General features: G+C 44.9%; 1 protein-coding gene across 3 annotated transcripts; it reads right to left on the bottom strand.

Annotated features, from left to right (window-relative positions):
• Window positions 1–123: 123 nt before the first annotated feature.
• Window positions 124–15,689, bottom strand: LOC106564368 (ectonucleoside triphosphate diphosphohydrolase 7). 3 transcript variants are annotated; one of them, XM_014130427.3, is made up of 13 exons: window positions 15,507–15,689; window positions 13,772–13,880; window positions 12,287–12,466; window positions 11,882–12,087; window positions 10,711–10,861; window positions 10,431–10,534; window positions 10,142–10,201; window positions 7,691–7,842; window positions 6,999–7,165; window positions 4,107–4,431; window positions 3,601–3,686; window positions 2,992–3,153; window positions 124–2,905 (listed from the first exon to the last, which is right to left on the bottom strand). In XM_014130427.3, exons 2-13 carry the CDS (start codon window positions 13,777–13,779, stop codon window positions 2,689–2,691), a joined length of 1,818 nt encoding a protein of 605 aa, XP_013985902.2. In that variant the 5' UTR covers window positions 13,780–13,880; window positions 15,507–15,689; the 3' UTR covers window positions 124–2,688. The 3 variants fall into 3 exon arrangements, with proteins under 3 accessions (XP_013985902.2, XP_013985903.2, XP_045546881.1); XM_014130428.3 differs by having other exon boundaries at window positions 7,691–7,839; XM_045690925.2 differs by having other exon boundaries at window positions 15,433–15,680.
• Window positions 15,690–15,993: the final 304 nt, after the last annotated feature.

The following is a 15,993-nucleotide window of genomic DNA, read 5'->3' as shown; positions in this document are numbered from 1 at the left end:
TGAACTTGTTCAATAAGAAAACTTGGTTTTCCGTTGCAAAACCTTTTTGCTACCATGTGCACTAATGAATATGACCCTGGCCCTTAACGTATACCAAGAGAAAGTACCCAAAGAGAAGCAACATGTTTTAAAACATTGATTTATTTAAAACAGATGTTTGTTTTCCACATCGAGTTATTTTTCCTCAATAAGAGACCGACAAGACAGTTAGGATTACGACCCAAATGGCACCCTATTTACAACATTGTGCAATACTTTTAACCCAAGCCCTATGGGACCTGCTCTAAAGTAGTGCACTATATAGGGAATTGGGCCCCGAGCTAACGTAGTGCACTATATAGGGAATAGGGCCCTGCTCTAAAGTAGTGCACTATATAGGGAATAGGGCCCTGCTCTAAAGTAGTGCACTATATAGGGAATAGGGCCCTGCTCTAACGTAGTGCACTATATAGGGAATAGGGCCCTGCTCTAACGTAGTGCACTATATAGGGAATAGGGCCCTGCTCTAAAGTAGTGCACTATATAGAGAATAGGGCCCTGTTCTAACGTAGTGCACTATATAGGGAATAGGGCCCTGCTCTAACGTAGTGCACTATATAGGGAATAAGGCCCTGCTCTAACATAGTGCACTATATAGGGAATAGGGTGCCATTTGGAACACAAACTTGGTCCAGTTGATCATTGGTCCTTCTTTAGGAAGAGTCCAAATTCAAAATAGAGCTGCAACAATTAGAGGCCCCTTCCTCTTGTTAAAATCTACAACAAAACAAACTGGTCAAAAACTGACAAGAGGTCAAACCGAGGGATAGTGTAAGACCACATTCAAATGCTGCACTGAAGGTTTCAGCCGTAGAAACAGTCAAAAGCTAAGAGGAAGTGTGATGAATTGACATTAAAAAGTACCCAAAGAGACTTGCATTGTGACCACTCAAATTATACAGCTTCAAAATAACAAGATGGCTCCTTTGAATAGCAATTCAATGCACCTCATTTAACAACAGCAATACCTCCCAACATTATCAAGAGGAGTAGAGCAAACCGATAGTGATGGCTGATTGGATATTTACAGTACAGGGCAGGTGAGGAGCAGGTGGGTAACTAACATTGACAGTTTGACATAGTAACACACAACTTGGAGTTCAGTTTGTGTGTGTGTGTGTGTGTGTGTGTGTACCACAGTTCAACACAATGCAATCAGAAGGCATCAACTTCAATCCATTAAACACTGACAACCCGTTTCACTCTACTAGCTTGTCATCAACATAACTGGCTCAGCTGTTCCCAGCACCAAAAGAAACAGTTTAAAAACGTTAAAAAGGGATATCTCAAACATTTGAGATTCAGCTAATAAATTGTTTGAGAAGAGAAAGGGGGATACCTAGTCAGTTGTACAACTGAATGCATTCAACTGAAATGTGTCTTCCGCATTTAACCCAACCTGCCGTAATCGACATCCACGTCTTCGGTGCCTGGGGAACAGTGGGTTAACTGCCTTGTTCAGGGGCAGAATGACAGATTTTTACCTTGTCAGCTCGGGGATTCAATCAAGCAACGTTTCGGTTACTGGCCCAACGCTCTAACCACTAGGCTACCTGCCGCCCCATGTTTGATTCCTCATTGTAGTTTTTCAATACAAATCAATAAAGCTTTTTTTCTATTTGAAAGCTTCAAATCAAAAGCATTCCCACAGTGGGATTATTAAGGAATGAATGCAGTTCCTGTTTGATTTACAGGAAGTATACTGGTCAGATACAGTTTGTATCGTCATGGTTACAATACTGTCCAAACAGACAATCATAGAGGCACCCTTTTCATCAAAGAGTAGCTAGAAGTTACCCCTAACCACAGATACAGGGTCAGATTTTATTTGCATCCCCCTAATGGTTAAGGTTAGGATTAGGAGTAGGTTACTTGATTCTAGATCTGTGGTTAAGGGCAACTTCAGCCTCAAACGTCAAGCTTCACCTGCCTTCACACAAAATGGCCAATACAGTGGTCCCTCTGCAACAGTGAATTATCTACAATAGAAATAGAATGGCTCGGTCCTCAGTCTTTCACCTATTGGGATTCTCCTCTGTTTCGTTGTTTTAACGATCCACAGTCCCTTTACGATGTTTCGCCCACATCCTGCAATTCTCCTCCCCCTTTTGAAGGTTCCAGTTATATGGCCCCTCCTACTTATGTTTACATCAACACTCTAGGTCAGAGGTTACTATAAATAGTGATTTGGACCTTGGTTGACATTTTCTGTTTTACGAGGGAGCTCACGGTCAGGTCAACGTTGATATCTGTATCTGGGGTGTAAAGATTTTGTAAAAAACGGGAGTGTCCAGCATCCCCATAATTCAAACCTTCGTTGTAGGATGACGTTGCTATTGCATTTCTAGCCAATAGTCAACATTATGATTCAGCGTGACTAAACTGGTCCTAGATCATTGTCCCAACAGGCCGTTGGTCACAGTCAAGGTCATGATTTGCGGTTGATAATCTGATCCTAGATCAGTGCCTCTTAACATAGAGCGCACCAGTCAAGCCTACAACTCAGATGGTGAAAGGTTGATCCTAGAGCTGTGCATACCAGGCTATGAACACCAGTTACTTAGAGCATCACGACTCATCCTAGATCATTAACCCCGACCACACCCAAGGCCTCAGGTCAAGAAAGATTCAGTCTAAACTGATCCTGGATCAGGCCAGCAGAGCCTCCCCCTCCTCCACCCAGAGCAGGTTCAGGGCCTCAGCCTGCCTCTGTTCTCGCTGGTGGATCCTGCGGAGGCGGAGGATGTACAGCAGAATGGCCAGCAGGACCACCAGGATACAGGCAAAAAACAGGTAGTGGTTGTAGACGAAGGAGGAACGCAGCCAGTTGGAGTGGCCCTGTTTAAATGACTCTGCCTGGAGGTCCCTGTTAGAGAGGAGAGAGAGAGAGATAGATTAATAACAGACAGACACACAGACAGACACACACACACACAAGAAGTGTCTACTGACCTGAGAGGCAGGAAGCGTGTCTTAAACAGGATGGCTCCCAGGGTCCACTGCACCTCCTTGTCATAGACCAGCTGAGCAGTCTTCAGGCCGGGGTAGTCCTTAGGGAACCTGAAGCCTGAGTGGAGCACCTGGAACATCCAGGCTGACTTAAAACACTGGTACCTGGACAGGGAGAGAGGTGGTGGATGAGGTGAGGTATGCTGAGGTAAGGTATGCTCAATATGCATTCCATTTTTATTAGATAGGCATTTCCATTTCCAGACAGATGGACGTAGATGAATATCTGTTAGACATATGGAGTACAGCGGTAGACAGGGTAACTGGGTTTACAGATGGTAGTAGATGAATATCTATTAGACATATGGAGTACAGCGGTAGACAGGGTAACTGGGTTTACAGATGGTAGTAGATGAATATCTATTAGACATATGGAGTACAGCGGTAGACAGGGTAACTGGGTTTACAGATGGTAGTAGATAAATATCTATTAGACATATGGAGTACAGCGGTAGACAGGGTAACTGGGTTTACAGATGGTAGTAGATTAATATCTATTAGACATATGGAGTACAGCGGTAGACAGGGTAACTGGGTTGAAGGGTTTCTTACTTCAGTCTGGAGGAGTCTGCTTGTTTAGAGAACAGCTTGCTGTCTAGACGCTTGGTCAGAGTTGACCACTTGGTGGCACAATAGTCCTGCAGACAGACCGACAGGAGAGAACGGAGTTACTTCCTGGAAAGATCTCTTGGCGATATAAGAGCTTAAAAGACAGCCTGTTCCCAGATCTGTTTGTGCTATCATTCCAACTCCTCATCATGCCAAACCTGACAAGGAGTGGCGTGACGACACAGACTGGTACCAGGCTAACTTGAAAAGAATGACAAACAAGTCATTTTCTTGCCTTTCACAAAACCAATATTTTCCCTTCGATTTCTTAGGCAGTGCACAGAAAGGTACCAAGGAAACATATTTTTTGTTGAAACCAGACTTTAAAAAAAAATCAGGACAAAGAGAGCTAGCTGGGGAGAAACCTAACCTGCCTAGGTAATGACAGAGGAAACCCAGGTCTAGAATATCTGATCATGATAAGTTCTAGAATGATGAGCTGTGGTTACCGTGGCAGCCTTGGAGTACTTGGCGCTGTCGTACGGTCCCCCCATCCTCAGTACATCCTCGGTGCAGTAGAAGAACTCAGAGAAGCCGTAGAACTCTGAGTTGCTGTAGTCGATGGGGGCCTGGTACACCCCCCTGGGGGATCCCATGGTGCCATTGTGGAGACCCAGGAAAGGCCTGACTGCCCCCTGGCACCGCGCCCAGTCCCCCTGCCCTCTCAGGTGGACCGCACGCCCATCCCGACGCACCACGTCTGATAGGCCGACAGGGAGGCACGGGTCCGTAAGGGGCGTGGCTTCCATCATGCCTGTCTGATCGCCTGTCAGCCTGGAGGACAACCAGGAAGTGACATGAAGGAAGGGATAGTCAGTCGATCAATCAATCATTGAGTTCTCACACTCAAGGTGTTGAGATGAAGTTGATGAATTTAAGAAGGTTTATGCAAGTGTGAATGTGTATGTATGTATGTATGTATGTATGTATGTATGTATGTATGTATGTATGTATGTATGCATGTATGTATGTATGTACAGTGCCTTTGGTAAGTATTCAGACCCCTTGACATTTTCCATATTTTGTTACATTACAGCCTTATTCTAAAATGTATTCAAAATAAATTAATCCTCAGAAATATACACACAATACCCACAATACCCCATAATGACAAAGTGAAAACAGGTTTTTAGAAATGTTTGCAAATGTATCAAAAATAAAAAACAGAAATACCTTATCCACATAAAAGTATTCAGACCCTATGCTATGAGACTCGAAATTGAGCTCAGGTGCATCCTGTTTCCATTGATCATAATTGAGATGTTTCTACAACTTGATTGGAGTCCACCTGTGGTAAATTCAATTGATTGGACATGATTTGGAAAGGCACACACCTGTCTATATAAGGTCCCACAGTTGACAGTGCATGTCAGAGCAAAAACCAAGCCATTAGGTCGAAGGAATTGCCCGCAGAGCTCCAAGAAAGGACTGTGTCGAGGCACAGGTCTGGGGAAGGGTACCAAATGTCTGCAGCATTGAAGGTCCCCAAAACACAGTGGACTCCATAATTCTTAAAATGGAAGAAATTTAGAAACACCAAGACTCTCCCTAGAGCTGGCCACCCGGACAAACTGAGCAATCGGGGGAGAAAGGCCTTGGTCAGGGAGGTGACCAAGAGCTCTAGAGTTTCTCTCTGGAGATGGGAGAACCTTCCAGAAGGACAACCATCTCTGCAGCACTCCACCAATCAGGCCTTTATGGTAGACTGGTCAGACGGAAGCCACCCCTCAGTAAAAAGGCACATGACAGCCCGCTTGGAGTTTGCCAAAAGGCACCTAAAGACTCTCAGACCATGAGAAACAAGATTCTCTGGTCTGATGAAACCAAGATTGAACTCTTTGGCCTGAATGCCAAGTGTCACATCTGGAGGAAACCTGGCACCATCCCTACGGTGAAGCATGGTGGTGGCAGCATCATGCTGTGGGGATGTTTTTCAGCAGCAGGGACTGGGAAACCAGTCAGGATCAAGGCAAAGATGAACAGAGCAAAGTACTGAGAGATCCTTAATGAAAACCTGCTCCAGAGCGCTCAGGACCTCAAGACTGGGGCGAAGTTTCACCTTCCAACAGGACAACGAGTGGCGCAGTGGTCTAAAACACCACATCTCAGTGCAAGAGGAGTCACTGCAGCACCTGGTTCAAATCCAGGTTGCATCATATCCGGCCGTGATTGGGAGTCCCATAGGGCGGCGCACAATTGGCCCAGGGTCATCCAGGTTTGGCCGGGGTAGGTCATCGTTGTAAATAAGAATTTGTTCTTAACTGACTTGCTGAGTTAAATAACAGTTATGACCCTAAGCACACAGCCAAGACAATGCAGGAGTGGCTTCAGGACAAGTCTCTGAATGTCCTTGAGTGGCCCAGCCAGAGCCCGGACTTGAACCTGATCGAACATCTCTGGAGAGACCTGAAAATAGCTGCGCAACAATGCTCCCAATCCAACCTGACAGCGCTTGAGAGGTACTGCAGAGAAGAATGAGAGAGACACCCAAATACAGGTGTGCCAAGCTTGTACCGTCATACCCAAAAAGACTCAAGGCTGTAATCGCTGCCAAAGGTGCTTCAACAAAGTACTGAGTAAAGGGTCTGAATACTTATGTAAATGTGATATGTTTTTTATTTTTTACAGTGGTGGAAAAAGTACCCAATTGTCATACTTAAGTAGAAGTAAAGATAACTTAATAGAAAATGACTCAAGTTGAGTCAACCAGTAAAATACTACTTGAGTAAAAGTCAACAATTATTTGGTTTTAAATATACTTAAGTATCAAAAGTAAAAACATAAATCATTTCACATTCCTTATATTAAGCATACCAGACAAGTACCATTTTCTTTTTTTAAGGATAGCCAGGGGTACACTCCAACACTCAGACATAACTTACAAACAAAGCATTTGTGTTTAGTGAGTCCGTCAGATCAGAGGCAGTAGGGATGACCAGGGATGTTCTCTTGATAAGTGTGTGAATTGGACCATTTTCTAAATGTAATTAATACTTTTGGATGTCAGGGAAAATGTATGGAGTAAAAAGTACATTATTTTCTTTAGAAATGTAGTGAAGTAAAAGTGAAAGTAGTTAAAAATATAAATAGTAAAGTAAAGTACAGACACCCCAAAAACCTACTTTAAGTAGTACTTTAAAGTATCTTTACGCCACAAATTTTTTATAACTTAGCAAACATTTCTAAAAACCTGTTTGCTTTATCATTATGGGGTATTGTGTGTAGATTAAGAAAAAAAGTCAAGGGGTCTGAATACTTTCCAAAGGCACTGTATGTATGTGTATGTGTGTGTGTGTCTTGCTCTCTCTGCGTCCGTGTGCGTGTCCCCCTGCCGGTCGTACCTGTTCTTGGTGATGGTTGAGTTGACCAGCTGGTCTTCGTAGCGTTGTCGAGCCATGTTCCCCCCGAAGCCCAGGAATGTGGTGACATATACACGGTAGACATGCTGTGTGTGCTCTGAATCACAGCCCAGGTTAAACTCTGCCAGCAGGCTCTTACCAGACTCCTCCTGTGGAGGAAGACAGAGAACCACATACATGACTTCAACCATAAAATCATGCTCTGGGGTGAAGTTTCCCCTAGGTACCTATCTAGAATCAGCTTCCCCTTCCCAATTCTAACCTTAAGCCTTAGTGCGGAAAATGCTAAACTGGCCTAAAATCAGTAGAAACTTCACCCTACTCCTTTAATAATAGCTTTGTAAAGATCTTGGCGTTAAATTATTTGCGATAAATGGGAGATTCATAAAGGCACCAAATGGAAGAAAACACATGGAAACAGAGAAGGACTACCTGAATGTGTCCAATAAGAAATGCTCATGTTCTTTTTTCCGTTACAAAACGTTTCTCTACGGTGTGCCCTAATGAATACGACCCTGGTGTGGAGAATCAGGACGCAGACATTATCTCCAATACATGGTGTGCTTTACTAAACCCTAACATTAGGCCTACCAGTATACACAACAGCCAGTCATACCACACAAATAGAATGAGAACGCTACAGAATACTAGCTCTCAGATGGATCCTTCCTTACCTGTTCAGGTGAACTGAAGTGGACCGCGCTAGGCACCTCATAGGCTATCTGCAGCGAGGCTCCGCCCATGTCCATGATGCCCACCGTACGCCGCCGGCTAATTGGGTGATGGTTCTGTGACCCTGTAGTGACCTCCACCATTGCATCATCTTCTAGGAAAAGTAAGAATTGAGTGTCAGTCAGGTGGGTAACCGGTCAAATGTAGGTAGGCATTACATTTTCTATCCAGTCTGTTCAAAAGGAAAATGCATGTCCATATATACAAACCCCGGTATCACCCTTTGGCAAACAAACAATCAGATGCTGTCAAATCTGGTTCATCATCATAATTAGCTAGTCAGATTCAGTCTTTTACGATTACCATGTCACACTGCGCAATGTTACCAAATAAAAATATAATCCTGGCCAGATTTTACAACTTGCTTCAGTTCTGTATTTGATTTGTGCATGTGAGTGAAGTGAGTTAGTAAAAACTGAAAGTAAGGGAGAACCGGGACGAAAGTAACACTGTTTTTTCCCCCAATTACTCAGAGATCGATAGAGCTAGAGACACCATACTTTATGACACACAACTTATACATGTCCTCTACCATTAGCAACTGTAATAGCATTTCTATGGTAAATTAGTTTAAATGAAATAGACAGAAAACACAGAACTACCCCAACGTTACTTTTGTACCTGCCAACAGGGAGGGAGTAACACAGCTTTGGAACGGAAATAACAGCTGGCGAGAAGTGCACAATATCTACAGTATCTTATCTCCATGTTCCTAGTTTAAACAAATGTACCATCGGCCATCATTTCATGTTTGTGTAGATTTTAATAATTATTGCAATAGGTTCGTAATTTATGAAAATTAACCAACCACAATATTAAAAATGGGACTAAAATGGATCACATAATAACTATATTAACCATCATTTTCTCATCTCACTTTAATGGTCCGTAGTAGTAGATGTTGTTCACAATAATCAGTGACTATTCATGATTAGCTCTACGAATCAGGTGCGCTGCAGCTGTCCTTGTCATGCGCGCTTCTCGGGTCTTGATCGAATAAACGACTTCATTCTCTTCACAAACGGAAAGATCATCATGCATGGCGTGACAGAAGGTAACTGACCACCAGAATATATATAAGATATACATTTTTAACCACTAACCTGCCGATAAAAGTTTACGTGAAAAGCTGATCCGTCAAGTCAATTGATTAAGGCAGAATTGTAATGATGCCATATAATTTTCAAACAGTCCGTCACATGTAATTATATTTTGCTAACATTATAAAAGCAATATTAACTAGGGGAAGAGACAATGGCCTGTGCTTAGAAGTTAAAATAAAGTAATCCTTCTAAACCCCCCCCCCCCCCAAAAAAAGATATAGATGTACTATTGTAAAGTGGTTGTTCCACTGGATATCATAAGGTGAATGCACCAATTTGGAAGTCGCTCTGGATAAGAGCGTCTGCTAAATGACGTAAATGTATGTAAATGTAAAATAAATATGTTTGGAACCTTAAAACCCCTAAACAACTCTACAGCCGGAAAACACTTCCGGGTCGGTATTTTTTAACAATCACTCAAAACCCCTTTTTGTTAATAACTCGGCGAAACATTTTCAGACTGGGTTGTTATTTTGCAGGGAGCTCATCCTCTGCATTAGGAACGTGCTGACTTCACTACGTCGTTATAGCTTCTGTGTTACTTTCGACCTGGCTCTCCCCCTATGCATCTTAGAAATAGTTTTCGCATACAAACTTTATATGTCCGAACTCAGAATCAAATAGGCTTCCCCAAAATAACATGGTCGCTGTGGTAGAACGTTTATTTTGATTGATAAATGCTGAAAATGGCTATCAGGTATCCTGATTTCAGATGTGTCCATGTAAACAGGATTATCAGGAAAACCGTTCTTCTTACAGTGCATGTAGGCTAAACGTTTAAATGAAACTATTATATTCATCTGACCATTCACAATAATAGCATTGTGTGCATACTCAGTGCCGGCCGTGTTCCTATTGGTCAGTCACCGGGATGGGCTCGTAACACCCCCACACTATACGATAAAGGCAAATCAATTCTGACACTGCTAGAACTTTGTCAGAGTTTACGACCGCACGTGGCGTTACTTACTAGACCCGGTCACACTGAATGAGCCAAGACGGCCGATAATCGTTTACGACCTAAGAATTTGCCCACGACGTGGACATTTTGTTTGGGACGGCAAAATCGTGGCATAACATGGCTAAAATCGTCATCTGCGAAGGCCTTAAAAACCTAGCCTTGAGACATGGGTATAGCCGCCATGTACGGCATCTAACGCCCTATAAAATGGTGGCTACCGATATGTTTCAGGCCTACAGCTAAGCCATAACTCTATACAAAATCCAGCCTCATCCTTTGCAGTGGACAAACAAGTGACATCATCAACGTAGCCATATCCTCACACTCACCATACTCTGCATGGTCAAAGCGTCCCAACACAAAGTTAATACCAATCCATGCATACACACCTGTGGGCGGAAAGACAGTGTTAACATTAACACCACAAAACACACACATAGTGGACAGGTGCAGTATATTAGAGCATTTGGCCTTTTTTCACACACATTCAGCAGACACTTATCAAAAGCCACTTAGTCGAGCATGGATTCAGTTTATGTATGTGTGATCCCAGGAATCGATCAGTGTCTAGGTATAACTGTACCCTATTCCCATCAGGCTCACAGCTCTCTGTCTCACCTTCCTGTTTCCCAGAGATCACCTCTGCATGGGAGCTGGAGAACAGGAAGTCAAACTCCACTGGAACATCTCTTACCAAGTCCTCCAGGATAGCAGCCTGCTGACTGGGATGGGGGAGGGAAGTGACATGGGGAGAAATAAACACACTTTTTAAACCGCTGTTAGAGATGTATAAATCAATGCCCTAAACCTCCCACAGATCTCTAGGGGGGGATCCTGTGCTTGACCCCCAGCTGACCCTTGAACCCTGACAAAGTGGAGGTGGAGGGCTGAGGCCTACCTCTCAGGCAGCAGTCTCATACCAGCAGTACAGAGGATATAGAGAGGAGTCTCCTTGTGTTTCTTCCTGGGGACATGGGTGGCAGCGAAGGAAAGGAGGGGATGGAGGTAGTCACTGGCCTTGGCTGGGCTCAGCGCCATGGTGGAAATACCTGGAGAGAGAAGCGAGAGAGCTTAGCGATAGCTGAGTTGAGGATGAGGTAGTGGCCTTGGCTGGGGTGTAACAGGACAGATTTACTATTTCTACTGTAAATTCTACTGTTCATTTAGTGGGAACAAAGCAGCTGCTAACTGCTTAGCAATTGTGGTCCTACTCAGTCCCAGTGTGTTCAGGTATCAGGCCAATAGGAGGTAATGGAAAGAATGTTGAGATAACGAGCAGGTTGAGGACATGTGTAGGTGTGGCCTGACAACATGGGAAAACACAGGTAGAAACCCTCCACACTGTGTGACAGCTAACTTCTTCTGGGGTACCAAGCCCCCATACATGGTGAACATGTAGGTAACTACCAAAATAAAAAGGAAACACTTGAGGAAATGAGGGACACAAAGTATACCGAAAGCAGGTGCTTCCACCCAAGTGTGGTTCCTGAGTTAATTAAGCAATTAACATCCCATCATGCTTAGGGTCATGTAGAAAAACACCCCGTTGCTCATTATTTTGGCTACCATGGCTAGAACAAGAGGATCTCAGTGACATTGAAAAAGGGGTCCCAGAGGAGCTTAGTGGGTGTGTGTGTGTTCAGATCTCAACCCAATTGAACACTTACGGAATATTCTTGGGCTGCACCTGAGACAGTGTTTTCCACCACCACCAAAAACATAAAATGAAGGAATTTCTAATGGAAGATCCCTCCAGTAGAGTTCCAGACACAGATTGTAGAATCTGTTCTGGCAGTTGTAATGGCTCAACGCCTTACTAAGACAAATTCTGTTGGCGTTTCCTGTATTTTGGCCGTTACAGGTAATTAGCTACTGTATCTTAGCTCGCTCTGTACCAGAGGTGAAGACGTAGAGGGGCATCTGACAGAGTAAAGACAACGTGTTTCTGCTGTGATGTGGCGACGGCATTGCTGAGGATAACATCCTTTTCTCCTGGTCATTCAACAGTTTGGTTGTTCTCTGCTGTTGTTATTGTACCACCCACTCTTTCCTGGCCTAACCCTCCTCACCAGGTTTGATCTTCATGACCACAGGGTGGCGGTCGTGGTCCCTCATCTGCCTGATGTCCAGCAGGGTGTGGAGGTTTCCATGGTGGGGGGGCCAGTAGTACACATACACCCTGGAGCCGCTGCTGCCGCAGTCCACCACGATCCCATAGTTTAGAGCTGCGTTGGTGACATCGGTAGCCTCCATGGTCTCCACAGATGAGAGGTATCTAGAGGTAGCGGGAGATGGAGAGAGAAACATGTTAGACACCATACAATTACACTATGAATGCAGAGTCTGGGTTGACTTAGTAGTAGTACAGTGCAAACACTTTGCCTGGTGTGTTTGTTTTTTGTTTGTGTGCGCCTGTTTGTCTCTCGCTCTCTGTTTGTCATTCTGTCTGTCCGTTCATCTGACGTCTCACTCACTTGTTGACCTGTCCCCTGTGGCGCTGGGGCCCCCAGAGCTCAGTCTGGTAGACCCCCAGGAAAACCAGGGCAGAGCAGGTGAGGAACACCAGGAAGAAGGCCCTTTGCCTGGGAACACAGCCCAGAGACAGCAAGGACACACTGCAGTACCAGGAGGCTGGCAGGCATGAGAAAGTGATCCTGGAGGAGGGGAGGTTTTCATTACTTTCATAGACATAGCCTACTACAACATAACGCATGGACACGTGCAGTTATTGCATTACTAGTTCTGTATAACATAACACTGTGGTAACATTTCAAACAATCATAAACATTAGATCTCTTCACCTAAACACATGCTGACGTTGTCCTTCGAGACCATTATTATACCAGTATGCCGATTCAGTTTTTGTTCTATTTTTTTTAATTGTTTTATATCCTCTGATCCACCACCTGGGAAGAGAGTTTATGGACACACCACCCCTGGTCCAGCTCTAGACACACCACCCCTGGTCCAGCTCTAGACACACCACCCCCGGTCCAGCTCTAGACACACCACCCCTGGTCCAGCTCTAGACACACCACCCCTGGTCCAGCTCTAGACACACCACCCCTGGTCCAGCTCTAGACACACCACCCCTGGTCCAGCTCTAGACACACCACCCCTGGTCCAGCTCTAGACACACCACCCCCGGTCCAGCTCTAGACACACCACCCCTGGTCCAGCTCTAGACACACCACCCCCGGTCCAGCTCTAGACACACCACCCCCGGTCCAGCTCCAGACACACCACCCCCGGTCCAGCTCTAGGCACACCACCCCCGGTCCAGCTCTAGGCACACCACCCCCGGTCCAGCTCTAGGCACACCACCCCCGGTCCGGCTCTAGGCACACCACCCCCGGTCCAGCTCTAGGCACACCACCCCCGGTCCAGCTCTAGGCACACCACCCCCGGTCCAGTTCTAGACACACCACCCCCGGTCCAGCTCTAGACACACCACCCCCGGTCCAGCTCCAGACCTACCACCCCCGGTCCAGCTCTAGACACACCACCCCCGGTCCAGCTCTAGACACACCACCCCCGGTCCAGCTCTAGACACACCACCCCCGGTCCAGCTCTAGACACACCACCCCCGGTCCAGCTCTAGGCACACCACCCCCGGTCCAGCTCTAGGCACACCACCCCCGGTCCAGCTCTAGGCACACCACCCCCGGTCCAGCTCTAGGCACACCACCCCCCGGTCCAGCTCTAGGCACACCACCCCCCGGTCCAGCTCTAGGCACACCACCCCCGGTCCAGCTCTAGGCACACCACCCCCGGTCCAGTTCTAGACACACCACCCCCGGTCCAGCTCTAGACACACCACCCCCGGTCCAGCTCCAGACACACCACCCCCGGTCCAGCTCTAGACATATCCCTTTATTTCGATGGATGGTTATCCTACGCGGTTGGAGATTCGAGCTAGATTGGCTAATAATACAACCCACAAATAAAGTGTGTGTTACCTTGCCATATGTCCAAGCAGCAAGACCTAGCAGCAGAGTGAGCTGGCTGTCACCTCCTCATGGTTGGGAACGCACTACGTGGAGCCAGGTGTTGCTTTCCCCTGGTGATCTGGAGAGGACATAGAGATAGTCACGTTGGAAGAAAAGTCAGTCACCATGTATCCCTTCAAGTTAGTTGTGGACATGAAACATAGGTAGCTAGGCCTATCATTCGTAAATCACAGAGGCACCAAGGAACAGCCAACTAGCTAGATAATGTTGAGTTCAAGCAGTGTCAACAGGAATAGATGCAGTACATGCATGTGCAGTAGAAACGCACCCTCCTACCTCTGCCCAGACTGGTCTCATACACTAGACGTAACATAGTAAACGAAAATCCGGGCAACTCAAATTAGTATGATATGTTACGTTTGGTATGGTAACATAAGGAAAAAACAAAAAGTGTGGTTGGTCAGGGTGGGTTTAGAACGCGAACTTCCAGCAACCCAAAGGTTGTGCGTTCGAATCTCATCACGGACAACTTTAGCCTCTATGAATATGAGAGAAGTAGACTCCTTTCTTGTCATAAACATGTAGGCTCACTTTTTGTGAACAGTCCCATCACAAGTCAGAATGTTGAAAAAAAAATATTTGAATGTACATTACCGGTTGTCCACTGATTTATCCTTATGTAGAAGGTAATCGGAGGCAAAATATGTACAAAGTAGTGTTATTAACTAGACTTTCTGTACGCTGGTCTGTATATCAGTTTGTATTTTCAATGCAGACGCAATTCGCACGCAACTAGCACAAAATGTCAACAACGGCCAAGTTTAAACGAAGCACAGACTGTATGTTGTCCCACGCAATCAGTTGGCAAATTTCACAAGCACTTACAGCTGATTGTGAGGGAATGTGCTTTGGTCTATAATGTTTGGTTACATTCGGCTATTGTTTACATTTTGTGCATCACGTGAAATATGTCAGGAGATGGAAAATACACATGACAGAACCTTCCAGTGCCGCAAAAACTCGGGTAAGCAATTGTATTTTATTTATTTAACAATACTTTACTGTGCACATTTGATCCCCACTACTTTCCGTTAAAAGGACAACCTGTAAAGTAACCTCAAATACATTTTTTATCAACATTCTGGCTTGTAGAGACTATGGAGTCTTTTTTACAGCGACTTCTTTCAAACTGATTATCCATGGAGAAACCATGGCAACAGTGTGATGTTTAGGCAACTTTGCAAGTACTTACTACCATTAGCTACTTTGCATGTTAGCTAACCCTTCCACTTACCATTTAACTTTACACCTAACCCTAACTTCTAGCCTAGCTAACATTAGCCACCTAGCTAACGAATTGCAATTCGTAAAATATCATACGAAATAGATGGTCATCCACACATTATTACATACCATACTTTACACCCCAGCCCCCCCCCCCCCCCCCCCCCCCGTTGCTCAGCCAATTAGTTAATTATTATTTAAAGTGTTTTACGTTATGTAAGATGTATTACTTGCCAGTAAATTGTTTGCTCTACAAGCTAAACTAATCTCAATTCACCCACTGATTGCAATTTAACAAAGAATGAATATGTGGCCTGTGCAGAGAATTTGTATTGACATAGCGATTTGGATTAACTAAAACTAGAACAACAATACTGATAACTAACCGGCTTCCGGTGAATGTTACAGCTGTAGCCAGGTGGCTAGATATAGCCATACATTGTCACCGTACCAAACTCACTTTGATACAAATTAACGCTGGCCGTCACGTCATACCAGTCGTTTTAATCACGGGTGGATCCTACCCCTGAATCACAGATTAACGACAAAATCAATTTTCTTCGAACGAGATTAATCTTCATCCAGGAAAATAAAATAAAAAACATTTAAATCCATCAGATGACGTAGCTTCCGGTAGCCGACGTGGCCACGTCACGGAACACGTCGCTGTCCAATGTGCTGAATGATGCCCCCGTGTGGTGCGTGCGATTTGTACAATCATGTTTGACCAATGCATATTGATATTGGTCAGTTTAAAATCTATAGCTGTTATGTATCTTTTGAAATTTATTATTTATCTGCCTACATTTACATTCTTGCATCGCTTCCATTGCATGCACAGTGAGCCTGTCATGCATCATTTCACGCAGTCATTTCACAGTGGACAGAACAGTGATGACCTTCGAAGCCAGTGTTGGGGACACATTTTAATATAGCTAAACCCTGTT

Source organism: Salmo salar, chromosome 12 (assembly GCF_965601325.2).
Source record: "Salmo salar chromosome 12, fSalSal1, whole genome shotgun sequence".
Classification (NCBI taxonomy): Eukaryota; Metazoa; Chordata; class Actinopteri; order Salmoniformes; family Salmonidae; genus Salmo; species Salmo salar.
Note: the sequence above shows the minus strand (reverse complement) of the source record. Positions and strands in the feature narration are given on the sequence as shown.

Excerpts from the sequence above, each read along its gene's own strand:
- LOC106564368 (XM_014130427.3), bottom strand. Across the intron at positions 7,843-10,141 it reads CTTTGACCATGCAGAGTATG|AAGATGATGCAATGGTGGAG; the intron begins GTGAGTGTGAGG and ends TACTTTTCCTAG. Across the intron at positions 3,687-4,106 it reads AGTACTCCAAGGCTGCCACG|GACTATTGTGCCACCAAGTG; the intron begins GTAACCACAGCT and ends GTCTGTCTGCAG.